A 17,203-nucleotide genomic window follows, 5' to 3' on the forward strand; every position below is an offset into this window, starting at 1 on the left:
TCTGTAGGGCAGGGAAATTGCTTTGCTCTCTCATTAATTGTAATGCTTAATTGTAATGCTTATAAATATTGCTTTTCTGTAAACCTATTTCTATAATATATTCTTTATTCAATCTCTTCTGGCTGTGTTTCTTATTTGATTCTACTCCTGGTGAATCTTCTGTGAGGGAACTGAACCTGGGACCTGGCATGTGTAAGGGCGCCTCTCATGTAACCCCTACCACCTAACATTGTGGGGGACACACACTTCAAACCTTACAGTGATCAAAGGGGTATGTTTCATATTTTGTGGGCCTGCCCTAAAATTGGTGGTTTCTGGAAATTGGTTTATGCCTCGGTGCTACAAATTACAGGTGAGCATTACCCAGGGTGGCAGAGCATTGCCTTTTACAAGTCCGTCCGTTTGGGGTTCACCGTCTGGCCTCTCACATTTTTGTGGCAGTTCGGCTGGTGCTGGCTAGAGCATGGAAATCTCCCTCACCACCGTCTAAGAAGGCAGTTCTTCATAAATTGGATTTCAGTTTTCTTATGACCAAATTAACTGCCTTAAAGTCTGATCATCTGGTGTCTTTATAAAGTCTGGGAGCCATATATCTCTTGGAAAGAGGCTCAATTATCCTCTTCTTGAAGTTCATTTTTGTGATTGGGGCTTTTTCTTTTTTTTACTGCTGTACTTTATTCCTGTTTGTTGCTTTACCGTTTGATCCATGAACCTCCAAGGGTATGGGAGTGGGAGGGGGAGTTCTTTTGTTAGTTCTGTATATTATCAGCAGATTTTTGATGGTTTATTGCTTGGTGGTTGTTGTTATATCTGTTGGATTGGATAATTTGTTCTATAGTTTGTTTTTAGTTTTATATTTTCTGTAAAATTCAATAAATAAAAGTAAAAAAAAAAAAAAAGAAAGAAAGCAGCACAGTGTGATGCAAAAAGGAGGGAAGGGGCGAATGTACATGAAGCATAGAACGTAAGAGGAGATGCGAGATACCTTCTGTGCAGATCATGGCAGAGTCGATGCCTTTATCTTCCCTCTGTACATCCTGCAGGAAGCTGCCCACGGTCATCAGCATGGGTTTCACTGCAAACTGACAGCGCTCTTTCCAAGAGGGCAGCATCAATGTAATGATGGGGCGGCCGTGTCTATAATGCACTGTCACCTCTGAAAAGAAAAAATACATAAAAACATGGAGTGTCATGCCAATGAACTGCATCACTGGACACTAGTAATTCAGTAGGAAATTACTTGACAATTTCCAATTAAAATATGGAATAAGGCTCACACTGGGGAGGGATAAGACACAGCATTGGGCCTTTATACCATGAACAGAGAAATAGGGTGGGCCATGGTCTTAACCAGTGTCTTGCAAACTTTTTCGAGCCGGGGCACACTAAACCTAGTGTCCCTGGCTTGAGACACCCAGAAGTGCGCTGGCGTTGGCATGATGACATCATGCACGCAAGACACACACTGGAAAGAAGACTGGCAGAAAGACCCATGCTGGAGAGAAGGGCCGGCAGAGAGATGAGGTGCCGGTGTCGGGAGATTGCTTACAGGACGTGCTTCTCTTTGCGAGAGGCACATCCCGTAGACAGTCTGCCGGCACCTTTCCTCTTCTCCAGTGTACCACAGCACACCAGAAATCTCAGGAGGCACACTGGTGTGCTGCGGCACACAGTTTGCAATACACTGGCCTAAACAAGATCTTTTCAGCAAATAGAGAGCTTAGGGGTCAAGAACAGAGGTTGGTTGGTTTGCTACCCCCCCAACCAAGAAGAGCTGCGTCATGTCTATATTGTTGGTTATCTCTCAACAAATCAAGACACCGATTGGCCAGTGCCAACTTTCCGTGTTCCAATTTAGAATTGTCTCTTTCTTTTGTAAACTGGAACATTGGACAAACTGGCTTGTACACCATCTGATGGCATACACTAAAGACCACTGCCAAGCTGCATGTCGCTGTGCAAAGATCTGGTCAATCTGCAAAGCAGCTCTGCTTGCGGCAATGGAGTTCCCCCTGGGTGTCACAGATACTGAAGATTCTCGGCCGTCATTACCATGCTGTCCAGTAAAAAAGATGAAAAGACAAACACTCCTTCAGAAAGAATTAGCATTTCAATTAGTTTGGCTTTTGAAAAAAAAAAAGATTTAAAAGTTGTAATTTGAATTACATGCACACGCAAAAAAAATAATAAATCTTACCACTGGGTGGCACCAGCGTGCCATAGAGGAATGTTATGCCGAGTCGCAGGTCTCCAGCTCGTATTAAACTTTGCATCTGTAACATTAAATACAAAGAAGAATCATTGATTAATCAATATAGAAGCAGTTAGTAGCAATTATTGTGCTCTATGAAACTTCCTTTCAGAGAGTGCAAAATAGTTCAGTCAATTGATATTTGATAATGAACTTCCTTAACAAATCACGTGTCATAACTGTCCTGTCCTGGTACTATTTTACATATAGGATTACCAATTTATCTTTCATAGACCATTGCTTACCTTGATGCACCCTAATCTATAGTGGCACTCTCATTCCTTGCCACCCCGAGGAGCAGAAACAGATAGGTGAGGTACAATGCAACACTCAGCAGGCACAAACATAAGAACATAAGAATTGCCGCTGTTGGGTCAGACCAGTGGTCCATCGTGCCCAGTAGTCCACTCACACGGCGGACCTTGGTCAAAGACCAGCGCCCTAACTGAGACTAGCCCTACCTTCGTACGTTCTGGTTCAGCAGGATGTCTAACTTTGTCTTGAATACCTGGAGGGTGTTTTCCCCTACAACAGACTCCAGAAGAGTGTTCCAGTTTTCTATCACTCTCTGAGTGAAGAAGAATTTTCTTACATTTGTATTGAATCTATCCCCTTTCAACTTTAGAGTGCCCTCTCGTTCTCCCTACCTTGGAGAGGGTGAACAACCTGTCCTTATCTACTAAGTCTATTACCTTCAGTACCTTGAATGTTTCGATCATGTCCCCTCTCAATCTCCTCTGTTCAAGGGAGAAAAGGCCCAGTTTCTCTAATCTTTCACTATAGGGCAACTCCTCCAGCCCTTTAACCATCTTAGTCGCCCTTCTCTGGACCCTTTCAGGTAGCATTATGTCCTTCTTCATGTACGGCGACCAGTGCTGGACGCAGTATTCCAGGTGAGGACGCACCATGGCCCGGTATAGCGGCATGATAACCTTCTCCAATCTGTTCGTGATCCCCTTCTTTATCATTCCTAGCATTCTGTTTGCCCTTTTTGCCGCCGCCGCACATTGCATGGTCGGCTTCATCAACTTGTCGATCATAACTCCCAAGTCTCTTTCCTGGGAAATCTCTCCAAGTACCGCCCCGGACATCTTGTATTCATGCATGAGATTTTTGTTACCTACATGCATCACTTTACAATTATCCATATTGAACCTCATCTGCCATGTTGATGCCCATTCCTCAAGCCTGATTATGTTACATTGCAGACTTTGCAATCCCCCTGTGTCTTCACTACTCTGAATAACTTTGTATCGTCTGCAAATGTAATCACCTCACTCGTCGTACCAATGTCTAGATCATTTATAAACATGTTGAAGAGCACGGGTCCAAGCACCGAGCCCTGCGGCACCCCACTGGTGACGCTCTTCCAGTCCGAGTATTGTCCATTTACCCCCACTCTCTGTTTCCTATGATCCAGCCAGTTTTTAATCCACGTGAGTATTTCACCCTCGATTCCATAGCTCGCAATTTTCCGAAGTAGTCGTTCATGCGGAACCTTGTCAAACGCCTTCTGAAAATCCAGATATACAATGTCGACTGGGTCGCCCTTGTCTATCTGTCTGTTTACTCCTTCAAAGAAGTGCAGCAAGTTCGTCAAACAGGATCTGCCTTTGCTAAAACCATGCTGACTGGTCCAAATCAGCCTGTGTCCATCAAGGTGATCAATGATGTGGTCCTTTATCAGCGACTCTACCATCTTTCCCGGTACCAAGGTCAGATTCACCGGTCTGTAGTTTCCCGGATCTCCCCTCAAACCTTTCTTGAAGATCGGCGTAACATTTGCCACCTTCCAGTCTTCCGGAATCTTTCCCGATTTGATTGACAGATTGGCTATTAGTTGAAGCAGTTCAGCTATGGTCCCTTTCAGGTCCTTGATGACCCTCGGATGGATGCCATCCGGTCCTGGGGATTTATCGCTCTTAAGCCTATCAATCTGCCTGCATACCTCTTCTAGACTGACCGTCAATCCTGTCAGATTACTAAAGCCTCCCAAGCCCCAAGAAGGAAACTGAGATCAGGGGGTAGCACCAAGGAAAACCCACTTCACCTGAACAATATTTATAGATTTTTATAGAGAGCCCTCAGTCACACAGCCACTCCTCCGGACCCGGAGGTAACGGCTGCCACTGGCTTACACCCAGAGAGGTGTCAACTGTGAAACATCCCCGGGCTCTCTGTGAATTTAGTGCTAAATAACACAAAAGTGCTAAAGAGTGCAAACGAAATCAAAACACACTCACTACAGGTAGTCTCTACCCCTGATCCAGGGGGGCTAACAAAAAGTTCAAGTGTCCAATTTCGACCAAATAATGCCAAAAGAAGGTACTTAGCTTCTCTGAAAAAAGCAGCCAGCAGGTCACCAAACGTCGTTTGCACTCTTTAGCACTTTTGTGTTATTTAGCACTAAATTCACAGAGAGCCCGGGGATGTTTCACAGTTGACACCTCTCTGGGTGTAAGCCAGTGGCAGCCGTTACCTCCAGGTCCGGAGGAGTGGCTGTGTGACTGAGGGCTCTCTATAAAAATCTAGAAATATTGTTCAGGTGAAGTGGTTTTTCCTTGGTACTACAGGCACTACAGGCAGTCTCTCCCCCCTGATCTCAGTTTCCTTCTTGGGGCTTGGGAGACTTTTTCATTTCTAGTCTTTTTCAGCTCCCATTTTTCAGGTTTTGTTAGTATTCAGATTACTAAAGCCAACAGATTACTAAGCCAGTTTGAGGGGAAGAAACTGAAGCAGAGGTATTGTGCCCCTCCCCACACTGCCCGAAGATAGGAACAGATTACCAAAGCCAATCCCAAGGGGCATCAACAAAGTAATTGTTCTATTACATAGAAACATGATGGCAGATAAAGGTCAAATGGCCTATTCAGTCTACCCATCCACAGCATCCACTATCTCCTCCTTTCCCTAAGAGATCCCCTGTCCCACACTTTCTTGAATTCAGATACAGCCTGTCTCTACCACCTCTACCAGGATATTCCACACATCTACCACCCTTTTTATAGAAAAGTATTTCCTCAGATTACTTACTCCTGAGCTTATCACCTCTTAACATCATCCTCTGCCCTCTCATTCCGGATCTTCCTTTCAAATGAAAAACTTGCCTCATGCACATTTATACCACTTATGATAGGTATTTAAACATTTTCTGAGGTTACTTCTGAGTCTATCCCCTTTCACCTTCATCCTTCCTCCTCATTCCAGAGCTTCCTCTCAACTGACTTACCTCATGCATATTTATGCCATATAGGTATTTAAACATCTCTTTCTTACCTCCCCTCTCCCGCCTTTCCTCCAAAGTATTCATATGCCTTATAATGAAGCCCACCAACAATTTTAGTAGCCTTCCTCTGGACTGAATACATCATATCTTTTTGAAGGTGCAGTCTCTAGAATTGTACACAATATTCTAAATGAGGTCTCACTGGAGTCTTATATAGGGGCATCAATATTTCCTTTTTCCTACTGGTCATTCCTTTCCCTATGCACCCAAACATCTTTCTAGTTTTTCAATCTGTTTGGCCACTTTAAGATCATCACATACTATCACATTTAGTCTCTCTCTTCTTTCATGCACAAAGTTCTTCACCCCCAAAACTATACTGTTCCCTTGGGTTTTTGCAGCCCAAATGCATGACTTTGCATTTCTTAGCATTAAATCTTAGTTATCAAATTTCAGAGCATTATTCAAGCTTCACTAGGTCTTTCCTCACTTGCTTCACAACATCAGGGGTGTTTACTCTATTGCAGATTTTGGTATCATCAACAAAGAGGCAAAACTTACCTGACAGCCCTTCAGCAATTATCGCTTAAGTTTCAAGTTTCAAGTTTTATTACTTTTGATATACCAACCATCAAGTTAATATCTGGCTGGTTAACAATATGTTTAAAAGAAAGAGAAGTTATACAAAACTAAAATGTAAAAAAAAAAAAAAGAGGCATTGTGTATCTACATATAACATCACCAGACGAACTAGATAGTGAGGGTAAAAGGAAAAGGGAGGGTAAAGTTACATATTTGAGAAGAAATTGGAGATAGTAGGGTGAGGATAAAACATGATGGAGAGGGGCGCTTTAAAGAAAGCGGTTATTATTAGATTTTTTTGTTTTTGGTAATTAAAGAAGATGTCTCTAGTTGAATGAGAAGGCATCGCGAAATAAAAACGTTTTTAAGTCTGTTTTAAATTTGTCAAGTCGTGATTCGTCACGGAGTTGCTGTGGCAGGGAATTCCAGAGAGTAGGGGCAGTTACTGCGAAATTTACTTTACGTGTATTGTAGAAGTCTTTGATAGTGGGGATAAATAAAAGTTGTTGATCAGTTGATCTTAGAGCGCGTGAAGAGCTGTAGGGAATGAGAAGTTTGTCAAGAAATAACGGCAAATGAAAGAGCTTTATTTTGAAAGATAGTAAGATAATTTTATAGGTGATGCGGTGAGAAATAGGGAGCCAGTGTGCTTCTTTTAGAAGAGGGGTAACGTGGTCGAATCTGCCTACTTTATGGATAAGTTTTATAGCTGTATTTTGTATTAGTTGTAGACGACGAATTTCTTTTTGGGGGAGGCCATTTAAGAGAGAGTTACAGTAATCAAGATGAGAAATTACTAATGAATGTATCAGAATAGTGATTGATTTAGTTTCAAGAATGGAAGAAAGAGATCGGATGATGCGTAATTTATAAAAACAGATTTTAACCACTGAACTTATATGATCATGAAAGGTAAGATCTCTGTCAATGATGACCCCTACAAAAATATTAAAAAGAACAGACCCAAGAACCAAACTTTGAGGCACACTATTGGTAACATCCCTTTTTTTTGAATGAGCTCCACCGACTACTACCCTCTGTTGCCTTTCACTCAACCAGTTCCTGACCTAGTCCGTCACTTTGGGGCCTATACCGAGGGCACTCAGTTTATTTATTAGACTAGAGAATGACACGGGGAAAAATTTTGTCCCTATCTCCGCCCGTCCCCACCCTGTCCCCGCAAACCATCTGATCCCATCTGCACAAGCCTCGAATAGTTTTATATTGAACTTATTTTATTAAAAGTATAAAAAGAAACAATATTCTGTACAATTGTCATTTTATAAATCAGAGTTTTGGCTGCCGAACTAGAGAAAGAGATCTTCAGCTAGCAGAGCTTTGTTCATAAACATTTATCAACACAGTTACAATACTACTTTATCCTAAAGCAAAAAAAAACCAAAAAAAAAAGCAAAGAAACAGAATTTTTTTTCTACCTTTGTTCTCTCGTTTCTGCTTTTTTCATCTTCTCATCATTCTCTTCCTTCCATCCACTGTCTGCCTTCTCTCTGCCTCTTCCATATGGAATCTGCTCTATTTCTATGCCTCTACAAGAAACTGTCAGCCCCTCCCTTCCATCTCTCCCTCCCACCCCCATTGGTCTGGCACCCATCTTCTTCCTTCTGCTCCCTCCATGGTCTGGAATCTCTGTTGTCTTGATTACACTACCCAACAGGTGAGATGGATTGGAAAGCCAAACTAATAGCCCAAGCTCCAATGAAACTCTGGCTTCCAATAACAAATAAAAGGTGTTAAGTTACATATGAGAGGAAAAAGGATCTCAGAAACCTGCTCAGAAACTGATGAAATACTGTAAGATTTAAGTCTGAGACTTATCAGTTCCAGATTTTGATCACTGATCCTGTAAAAAACCCTCATATTTTCAATCAAACACCCCTATTTGTGTATATTAAAGATTTTTTTTATAATGTATAATAATTTTAAAAACGAGAACGAGAGCCAGAAGGCCTTGAGCATGCGCAGATGCTCAAGGCCCGGTCTGGGGAGAGGCACGATCTTCGGGCACCGGCACCTCATGTGGTTTGGTGCTGCGTGCCGGTGCCACATTGGGGGATAAGCTTGCAGTTTGGGTGGGTGGGCAGGTGGGGGATGCCAGTTCGCACGAGGGGGAGCAATGACGGTTCACGGGGAGGCAGCATTTGCGGGCGGGGGACCATGCCGGTTCATGGGGGAGAGATGTAACGAATGAAGCAAGTTTCCCTTACTTTCTATGGGGAAACTCGCTTTGATATACAAGTAAATTGGGAGATCTCTTGCCGCAATAAGCATAGTGGCCGCGTCTACTTACAATGTAGGCCCAGCATTTTGCTGGCCTACATTGTAAGCGTCTCTCCCTGTACTAGGGAAACGCGTAGGGCTGCCTAGGTTCTTGCAGGCCTGCCTGGGGAGCATTTTTTTCTTTTTTTAAACATACATCCCGATTAGCTGATTAGACAGCTGTAGGACGCCTACAGCTGCCTAAAATCGGGACGCACGTTGCAGAATCCGGGCCTGAATGTCTACTATTAAATATCTGTCCACAAAACAAATGGAAAAAAAACCCCCAAAACCCATCACATACCCCACCCCACCAACCTCACCCCCAATACTCATGATTTAAATAAAGTCTCCAAATATACACAGCATCAGCAGTCATTTTAACCCATAACTACTTTAAATCTGTCAAAAATGAAGGGACATTGTATTTCTTAATAACTTGATTTGAATGTGAGACAATCGAACCTTTGTGTGTGTATGTGTGTGTGAAAGCATGTGCACTGTGTTAAAATGAGATGGGGAGGTGTTACTTTCAGCTGCTGGAAATGTATAGGTGTGTTTTTGGGTGAGGCTGGAAGCGAATGTAAGTGTCTAGTTAGTCCTGTGGATTCAGCTTAACAAATACATGTGAAATCTGCAGTTAAGTGTTAAGTGCCTCGCCGAAAAGTATTTCTGGACAGTTGCAGCTGCTTATGTTGTTCTAAAATGTCTATTTTTTTGTGAGAAAACATACTCTGAGGAAGCATAAATGAAATCATTAAAGGTCCTAAAATTGCAGAACAATTTGAACTATGACATACAAAGGTGGGTGGTTAATAAGGTACAGTAAAACGTTGGCCTGTTGCCACAGCACAGTTTACCAAGAAATCACTCACCTGCAGAAAGAGAACCACAAGTTACTGACTCCTGCAGTACAGGAGCAGGAGGTGGGGGGAGGGGGGGAAGACAGAATGCCAGCAATTCAAGACCTCAATACATTTCATAGGCCTTACTCCTGTTTTACCAATTGGTACAACTATTGTTAAGTAGGTGCAGCACATAATCAATACCAACTCAAACATCATATGTATGTACGTATTATTCATTCATTCATTCATTCAATTTTCTATAATGTTCTCCCAGGGGAGCTCAGAATGGTTTACATGAATTTATTCAAGTACTCAAGCATTTTTCCTTGCCTGTCCTGGTGGGCTCACAATCTATCTAATGTACCTGGGGCAATGGGGGGGGATTAAGTGATGTGTCCAAGGTCACAAGGATCATCGTGGGTTTGAACCCACAATCCCAGGGCACTGAGGCTGTTGCTTTAACCACTGCTCAGAGGATAAACAGCAGAAACTGCCTTCACAACGGCGAGAAGCAAGAAACAACAACGAAGGAGACCAGGCGGTGTTCAATCCTATTTATATGGAACAGACTCGACACAATCATGTTTCGGCCATAAAGGCCTGCCTCAGGAGTCTTGCTGTTCAAACGTAATAGATAAAATGTACTGATTCACTCGTTCAAATAACGCTTTGAGATGTCAAAAGAAACACAATCTATAAAAATGGTAGCGTGTGTAGCTGTGCCAAGTCCAACTGAAAATGAAACTACACACGCTATCGTTTTTATAGATTGTGCTTCTTTTGACATCTCAAAGTGTTATTTAAATGAGTGAATCAGTACATTTTATCTATTACGTTTTAACAGCAAGACTCCTGCTGTACAATCAACAGGAAACACCCCTTGTGACTGCTACGAATACCTCTCTACTTCTTGTCTTGTCCTACACTAACATGGCTGTCCTATGTAATGATAGAAGTCATAATGAACTGCAGAAGAGATTTTTTTTTTGTCTTAATTATTATTTAAACAAACAGGAACAAGCCTTAAACTATGAAGTAAATTTCCCATTCGAGGATTTCTTCCAAGAGAAAGAAAACTTCTTTTCTCTTACTCCTGATTACATCATTGGCTTGAACCTACCCTCCCTGCCAAAACTAAAAATTACTTATTATTATTACTTATTAATTTAATATTTATTCCTTAAATTAGTATATCTCATTACCTAATCTTAATTAATTCATTAGATAAACTTAATACAGAAATCTAGAAGTCCTTTTTAATTCATTACTCTTTCATGGTAAGGGATTTTATCGTTAAAGAACTACAATTCATTTCAACACTCGAAACCAGCAGAAACAACTATACTAATTTTTTTTAAGTGCACTGGTGCTTCAAAGTGCCTTATAAAAAGTGCCTGTGTACTATAAATACTTCAGTTGATTAAATATTTCTCCAGACTAAAGTACTTAGCTAGTTTTGGTAGGGAGGGTAGGTTCAAGCCAATGATGTAATCAGGAGTAAGAGAAAAGACGTTTTCTTTCTCTTGGAAGAAATCCCAGAATGGGAAATTGACTCCATAGTCTGAGCCTTGTTCCTGTTTGTTTAAATAATAATTAAGACAAAAAAAATCTCTTCTGCAATTCATTTTGACTTCTATCAACAATGGTTTTTGAGATGTATATTTAATTAATAGATAACCATTTAGCTTTCTTTAGTTTATTGTCCTATGTAATGCATATGAATGTCCATCTGAATGTACCTTGAATGTCTAACTTAACTGACTGATATGTCCATATACACTTCTCCCTCCATATTTGCGGTTTCGATTATTCACGGTTTTTAGCTTGCTGGTTCTTCCTCCCAAATTACATCAGCTTGCATAGAGAAATCACTGATTCCAAGCGTTTACAGAGAAAATCGCCGATTCCCAGTACTTTGTTCCGCGTGTTTTGCCTCTCCCTCAGAAACAGGCCAGGTCTCCCACCATGTTATTTGCGGTTTCACCATATTCACGATGGTTTTTAATAGAAAACAGCAAATAACATATAAAAAAGCTATTCGCGGTTTTGTTAATCCCCTATCACAGCGAATATGGAGGGAGAAGTGTAACTGAATGTCCGTATAACTGTAATGTACCTTGAATGTCTAATATAACTTGACTGTTTTGTGTCTACTGTAATTTACTATGTATGTGCTTTTGTAACCTGTTATATTGACCTAGTCAATCTGGAACCCAACTCGGTCCCGATCTCAACAGCTTTTCAAAACCTGGCCAAAGTGCCGGATTTTGAAAAGCCATCTGGAAGCCCGGACAGTCCTCTAAAAAGGGTGTCAGGTCAAAAGCGCGCCGGGACAAAGGCGCGCGCAGACAATTGAGCGCAGCGTGGAGGCGCACGCCGCAGAAAATTACTGTTTTTAGGGCTCCGACGGGGAGGCGTGGGGGGGGAACCCCCCCACTTTACTTAATAGAGATCGCGCCGCGTTGTGGGGGGTTTGTGGGGGTTGTAACCCCCCACATTTTACTGAAAACTTCACTTTTTCCCTGTTTTTAGGGAAAAAGTTAAGTTTACAGTAAAATGTGGAGGGTTACAACCCCCCCAAACCCCCCACAACGCCGGCGCGATCTCTATTAAGTAAACTGGGGGGGGGGCTCCCCAACAAAACCCCCCGTCGGAGCCCCTAAAAACTGTAATTTTCTTCGGCGCGCGCCTCCGTCTAGCGCTCAGTTGTCGGCGCACGCCTTTGTCTTTCGCGGGGTTGTCTATGAACCCTAAAAAGAGAACATGTCCAGGTAAATCCGGAGGTCTGGTAACCTTAGTCCAGAGCTAACATTCACTTTGGCACCTGTCTTAGGCACCCAGTTGTCTGCAGGTGGGTGCCTGTTACGGCACCCACCTGCAGACAACTACAGACATGGAATTCACTCCCACTTTATTTGAGAGGAGAAGAATCTGGATAAATTCAAGAGCCAACTTAAGAGCTTTCTTTTTAAAGATGCTTTCAATATCTAATTGAAATGTTAATTGCTCTTTCTATCAGCTCTCTATTTTATTCTTTTGTGCATAATTTACTCGTTTTTCCCATTCCTTTTGGATTTTATCCTTAATCGTTCTCTCTTTCCTATCATAAATTGTATTTCTTCCCCTTCTACCCCATTGTTTCCTTGTTATGTTTTTAACTACCTTGTTTTAATTTGTCTGTTTTAATGATTTTTATATTGTTGTTAATGTTGTTAATGTTTATCTCTTATTTTTTGTACATTTTAGAAATTTATGTTATTATTTGTACATCGCTTAGTAATTGTGATAGGCGATTAATCAAATAACTAATAAACTTGAAACTTGAAGAAAGTCAGGTGTTCATCCAAAGACCCACAAGAGGTTAGAAAAGAGGAGTGTTGGGGGGTCTGCGGACTTTGAACTCTATAGGTTCTACTGTAAACACTATTTGTGGAGCTCACCAATAAAGATGTTTTATTAAATCAATCCTCCCAATGCATACTTGACATTTTTTTGCTTCTGTTTTGCAATCTCTTACCAGTTTATGCCCCACGCTCTCATCTTCCCCCATCCAGGGCATTGATTTTACATTTTAGTGCCAAGTTTATTCTTAGTTTGATATACTGACCATCCCAAGTATCTGGCCGGTTTACAGTATTAAAAATTCTACCTCTTTAAAGCTACAGGTCACCCAACATCTTTGGGTACAGGAACATAAGAATAGCCATACTGAGCCAGACCAATGGTCCAACTAGTCCAGTATACTGTTTCCACAGTGGCCAATCCAGGTCACAAGTATCTGGCAAAACCCCAGATAGTAACAATATTCCAAACTACCAGTCCCAGGGCAAGAAGACCATCTCAATAGCAGACTATGGATTTTTCTTCAAGGAACTGTTCAAACCGTTAACCGCTATTACCACATCCTTTGACAACACGTTCCAGAGCTTAACTATTCTCTTAGTGAAAAATATATTTCCTTCTATTGGTTTTAAAAGTATTTCCCTGTAACCTTGAGTGCCCCTAGTCTTTGTAATTATTGATGGAGTATAAAAAAAAAAAAAAAAGATATATCGATTCACTTGTACCCATTCTATACCACTCAGGATTTTGTAGACTTCAATCATATCTCTCCTCAGGAGTCTCTTTTTCAAGCTGAAGAGCCCTAACTTCTTTATCCTTTCCTTTATTGTCTTGGTTGCTCTTCTTTGAACCATTTCTAATGTCGCTATATCTTTTTTTGAGATACAGTCGGTAACCAGAACACTAACATACTGGCTACAAAAATATTTGGGATTACTGATTATAACAGAGAAATTGCTAGTTACGCACATGCACACACACACACACCCAAGAGAATCCCATTTTAAGTATTTTAAAAGATTAGCACATGACTTTTGGACATATAAAGAAAAATGTTTTGCATTATTTGCTCTCTCTTTCTCTTTCTGGTACGACTAAGCTAAAGTCTGCCAGAAAATTCTGTAACCACTTCCTCCATTAGGCCGACATGACAGGAAAATTGTGGCTCAGTCGCATCAACTAGAAAAAACATCTGTGACTCACTGAAGCCCTTTCATCTGCAAATGTGACTATTTAACTCCAGTGTGCCCTGAAGAATGGGGAGTGTTTTATGAATATGTACAGTAGAGAGGAGAAGCAGGTGTTTATGTATTTATTCAAGGGTTTGGTGGTTAACTTCTGTATCTTTGGACTTCCAGGGCTGGAACCTGGCAACATAAGCCTCTACTAACTACCACTGGCAAGGGAGTACCCTTGTCAATGATATTCACTTCCAGTCCTCTAAGACACTAAATAAAACAGTAAACTCTCAGTTATCCGACACCCATGGAGATTGGTGGATGCCGGATAACTGTAGTTTCTGGTTGCTGGAGAGTTACTGTAAAAAATAGTTTTGTCTCCCTTTCCACCTCACTCTTATCATCCCCCCACGCCCACTTGTAGGACCAGCATCTGTTCTTCCCTGCTTTCTGGGTCACTTTCTCTCCCCCCCCCTCTCCTCCCACTTAAGGGTCCAGTATTCATCCATCTTTTCTCCCCTGCTGGAACCAACCCTCACAGGCCCACACACACTTCTGGTCCACCTCCCCCCGCCATCTGCCCTCCTTCCCTCCATGCAGGTCTGGCCTCCTAGACTCCCCTCACTCACCGAAGCAGCAGCGGCAGCCAGTCAGCAGAGGCAGCATTGAAAATAGGCTGCTCATGGCCAGACCTGGCAGGGCCTTTCCTCTGCCGCGATTGCAGAAAGATCAAATAGAATGATGATGATGAAAAGACTGAGCATGATTGAGTTGCAAAAAAACAGTTATTGCCCTTTGATCTCGGTCCCTTCAGGATTTCACCTTCATCAGAGTGACTCTACATAAGACTCTCCACAAATAGGCTTGATCTGCTATATGAACCATAAAGCTCTCATTAGCACAGCTAGGAAAATAGTCAGGAACAGTATGTCCAACAATGTACTATTATGGATTAAGAACTGGTTAGAAGATAGAAAACAGAGAGAGGGTTAAATGGTCAATATTCTCGCTGGAGAAGGGTAAATAGTGGGACTCCCCAAGGGTCTTTGCTGGAATCACTACTTTTTAACATATTTATCAATGATCTAGAGATGGGAATAACCAGTGAGATAATTAAATTTGCTGATGACAAAGTTGTTCAGATCACAAGAGGACTGCTGCAAGAGGACATTATAAGCCTGGGAGACTGGGCATCAAAATGGCAGATGATGTTTAATGTGAGCAAGTGCAAAGTGATGCATGTGGGGAAGAAGAACCTGAACTATAGCTACGTGATGCTGAGTTCTATGTTAGGAGTCACTGCACAGGAAAAGGATCTAGGAGTTATTGTTCAAGTTTATTAAAATTTGATCAATTGCTTTACATAAAATTCTAAGCGATTTACAATTAAAATAGGGGCAATACAAGTAATCATATAAAACATGGCGAGAGGATACATTGAAGCCCTCAGCTCAGCGTGCAGCGGAGGTGGCTAAGAAAGCAAATAGAATGTTAAGAATCATCAGGAAAGGAATGGAAAACAAAGACGAGAATGTTATAATGCCTTTGTGGAGGTACAGAGAACGGCAACAAAAATGATTTTAAAAAAAAGGATGGGATGACTTCCCTATGAGGAAAGGGTAAAGTAACTAGAGCATTTTAAACGCTCTTAGTATTTTTAGAGAATTTTTAAAGTTTGTATTCCCAGCATTGGAGTGACACCTAGTGGACCTACAGACACACCCCTGAGGCAGGCCTCCACCTGGTGGGCCGAAACACGGACCGTGTCGGGTCATCTGCTGGATCCTTTCCATATAAGGACATTACATCCATAGGACTTTTTATACATGTGCTCTTATTTATGTGCTCTTGTATTTATTTTTTGAATTTATAAAAATTTGGTTGTCCCAAGGTTGTGTTCTATCCCACGCCCCACTTGATCTCTCTTTGTTGTACTTTACATGGGTTTTTTTTTGTCCTTTTCTTTGTTCTAATCTTGCTGTACACCATATTGGGTAAATTTCTTTAAAAAAAAAAGTGGTAAATAAATCCAAATCGATCAGTCCTTCTCTAGTCATGTGTGTCCAGTATAGAAGGCAAGCCCTGAAGGCAGCAAAGTGCTCTCTTTATGTCTTCATTACTCAGTGTTATGGGAGGAAAGCAAGCTTCTCATAAATATATTTTCATGGGATGTACATATATTTGGTAACAAATAATACCAGTCCCTCAAAAACACAACAGCATACATAAACTCATGACAAGCTTACTGAGATTCCAAAAGAAATTTGCAGCGACAATGTTCAAGGACCAGAGCTCCAGCGCCTAGGCCAAATTTGAAAACAATAATCCCGTGAGCTAGAAAAAAAAAAGCCTCAGAATCCCTCCCCTCCCATATATTTGGTACCACCATGAGGTATGTGCACAGCAAGTAGACACGCACCAAACCACATATCAGAGACAGCACTGCATGATGCTTTGAATTAGAGATACAACTTTTAGTTGATTGACAAAACGAGAAGAACCAATATGTCTTTTCGAATTAGAACACATTTTATTGAAGGAATAAGCCCCATGAAAATTAATAGCCTAGTCATCCAAATTACTGCTTTCCCAATTATTTCCGCTTCCTTCTTTCCAATTTCTTTAGGCTCAGCAGTTTCCATGCTACATAAATCAGTGCTTTCTTCTTTAAATTTTTTGCAATGAACAGACAAAAGTCTTTTTAATTCTTAGCAAGAAAATCTATTTTTAAGCTTGCCTCCTAGCCACAGGTTTTCACTAAACTCTTCAGAATAAACTGAGAATTAGTGCGACAGTCTTTTTAAACCAGGTTTCTCATTATTCACGTTCTGGGCTAGATTCAATAAAGTTAGGCGCTGTGATTATCCAAGCTAAGCTAGTATTCTATAAAGAGCACTCTGTGTGGCACATCCTTTATGGAATACACGCTTAGCAAAGAAGTAGGGGTCTGATGCAATGTCTTCCAGCCCATGTAATGTTTAATAAAATCAAGTCTTTTTTTCAATGTAAAGTTTAATCAGATCAAGACTCAAGATGGAGCCATGTTTAGTGGACACCAGCCTGAATCCAAGAGTCACAAATTCTTATATCATGTAAAAACTAAATGATCCCAATAAAAACAGGAAAACCAATTTGAAAATCTCTCACTGTGCTTTACAAAAAAGTTTCCTGCAACAGCAAATGTCCTTTTCACAGTGAGAGATTTTCAAATTGGTCCTTTTACTAAACCACGATAGCAGTTACGAGACAGAGAGTGAGAGTGAGTGAGAGAAAGAGTGAGAGCTATCCAGGGTGCATCTCTCCCACCCCCTCTACTGCCACATCCAACATTTCTCCCTCTCTCATCCCCCAGATCATGTGCAGCATTTTTCACCACTGCCCACCAGCCCCATGCCCATTTCTCCCTCTATCACCCCTCTCCAGCACCATGCCACAAATCTCCCTCCATCACTATGTCCAACATTCCTCCCCCTTGCATCCCCTTCAATCTGTCCCTCCA

General features: G+C 41.4%; 1 protein-coding gene across 3 annotated transcripts in view; it reads right to left on the minus strand.

Moving 5' to 3' along the window:
- The window catches only part of MCUB (mitochondrial calcium uniporter dominant negative subunit beta), a 107,068-nt gene that overhangs the window by 25,885 nt on the left and 63,980 nt on the right, over nt 1-17,203 (minus strand). For all 3 annotated transcript variants that reach the window (XM_033956150.1, XM_033956167.1, XM_033956159.1), the window contains exons 2-3: nt 2,198-2,273; nt 986-1,156 (exon numbers count right to left, since the gene is read on the minus strand). In XM_033956150.1, the coding sequence (XP_033812041.1) occupies nt 986-1,156; nt 2,198-2,273 (247 nt within the window). The remainder of the gene's footprint in view (nt 1-985; nt 1,157-2,197; nt 2,274-17,203) is intronic.

The sequence above is a fragment of the Geotrypetes seraphini genome, chromosome 1, assembly GCF_902459505.1.
Source record: "Geotrypetes seraphini chromosome 1, aGeoSer1.1, whole genome shotgun sequence".
Lineage (NCBI taxonomy): Eukaryota > Metazoa > Chordata > Amphibia > Gymnophiona > Dermophiidae > Geotrypetes > Geotrypetes seraphini.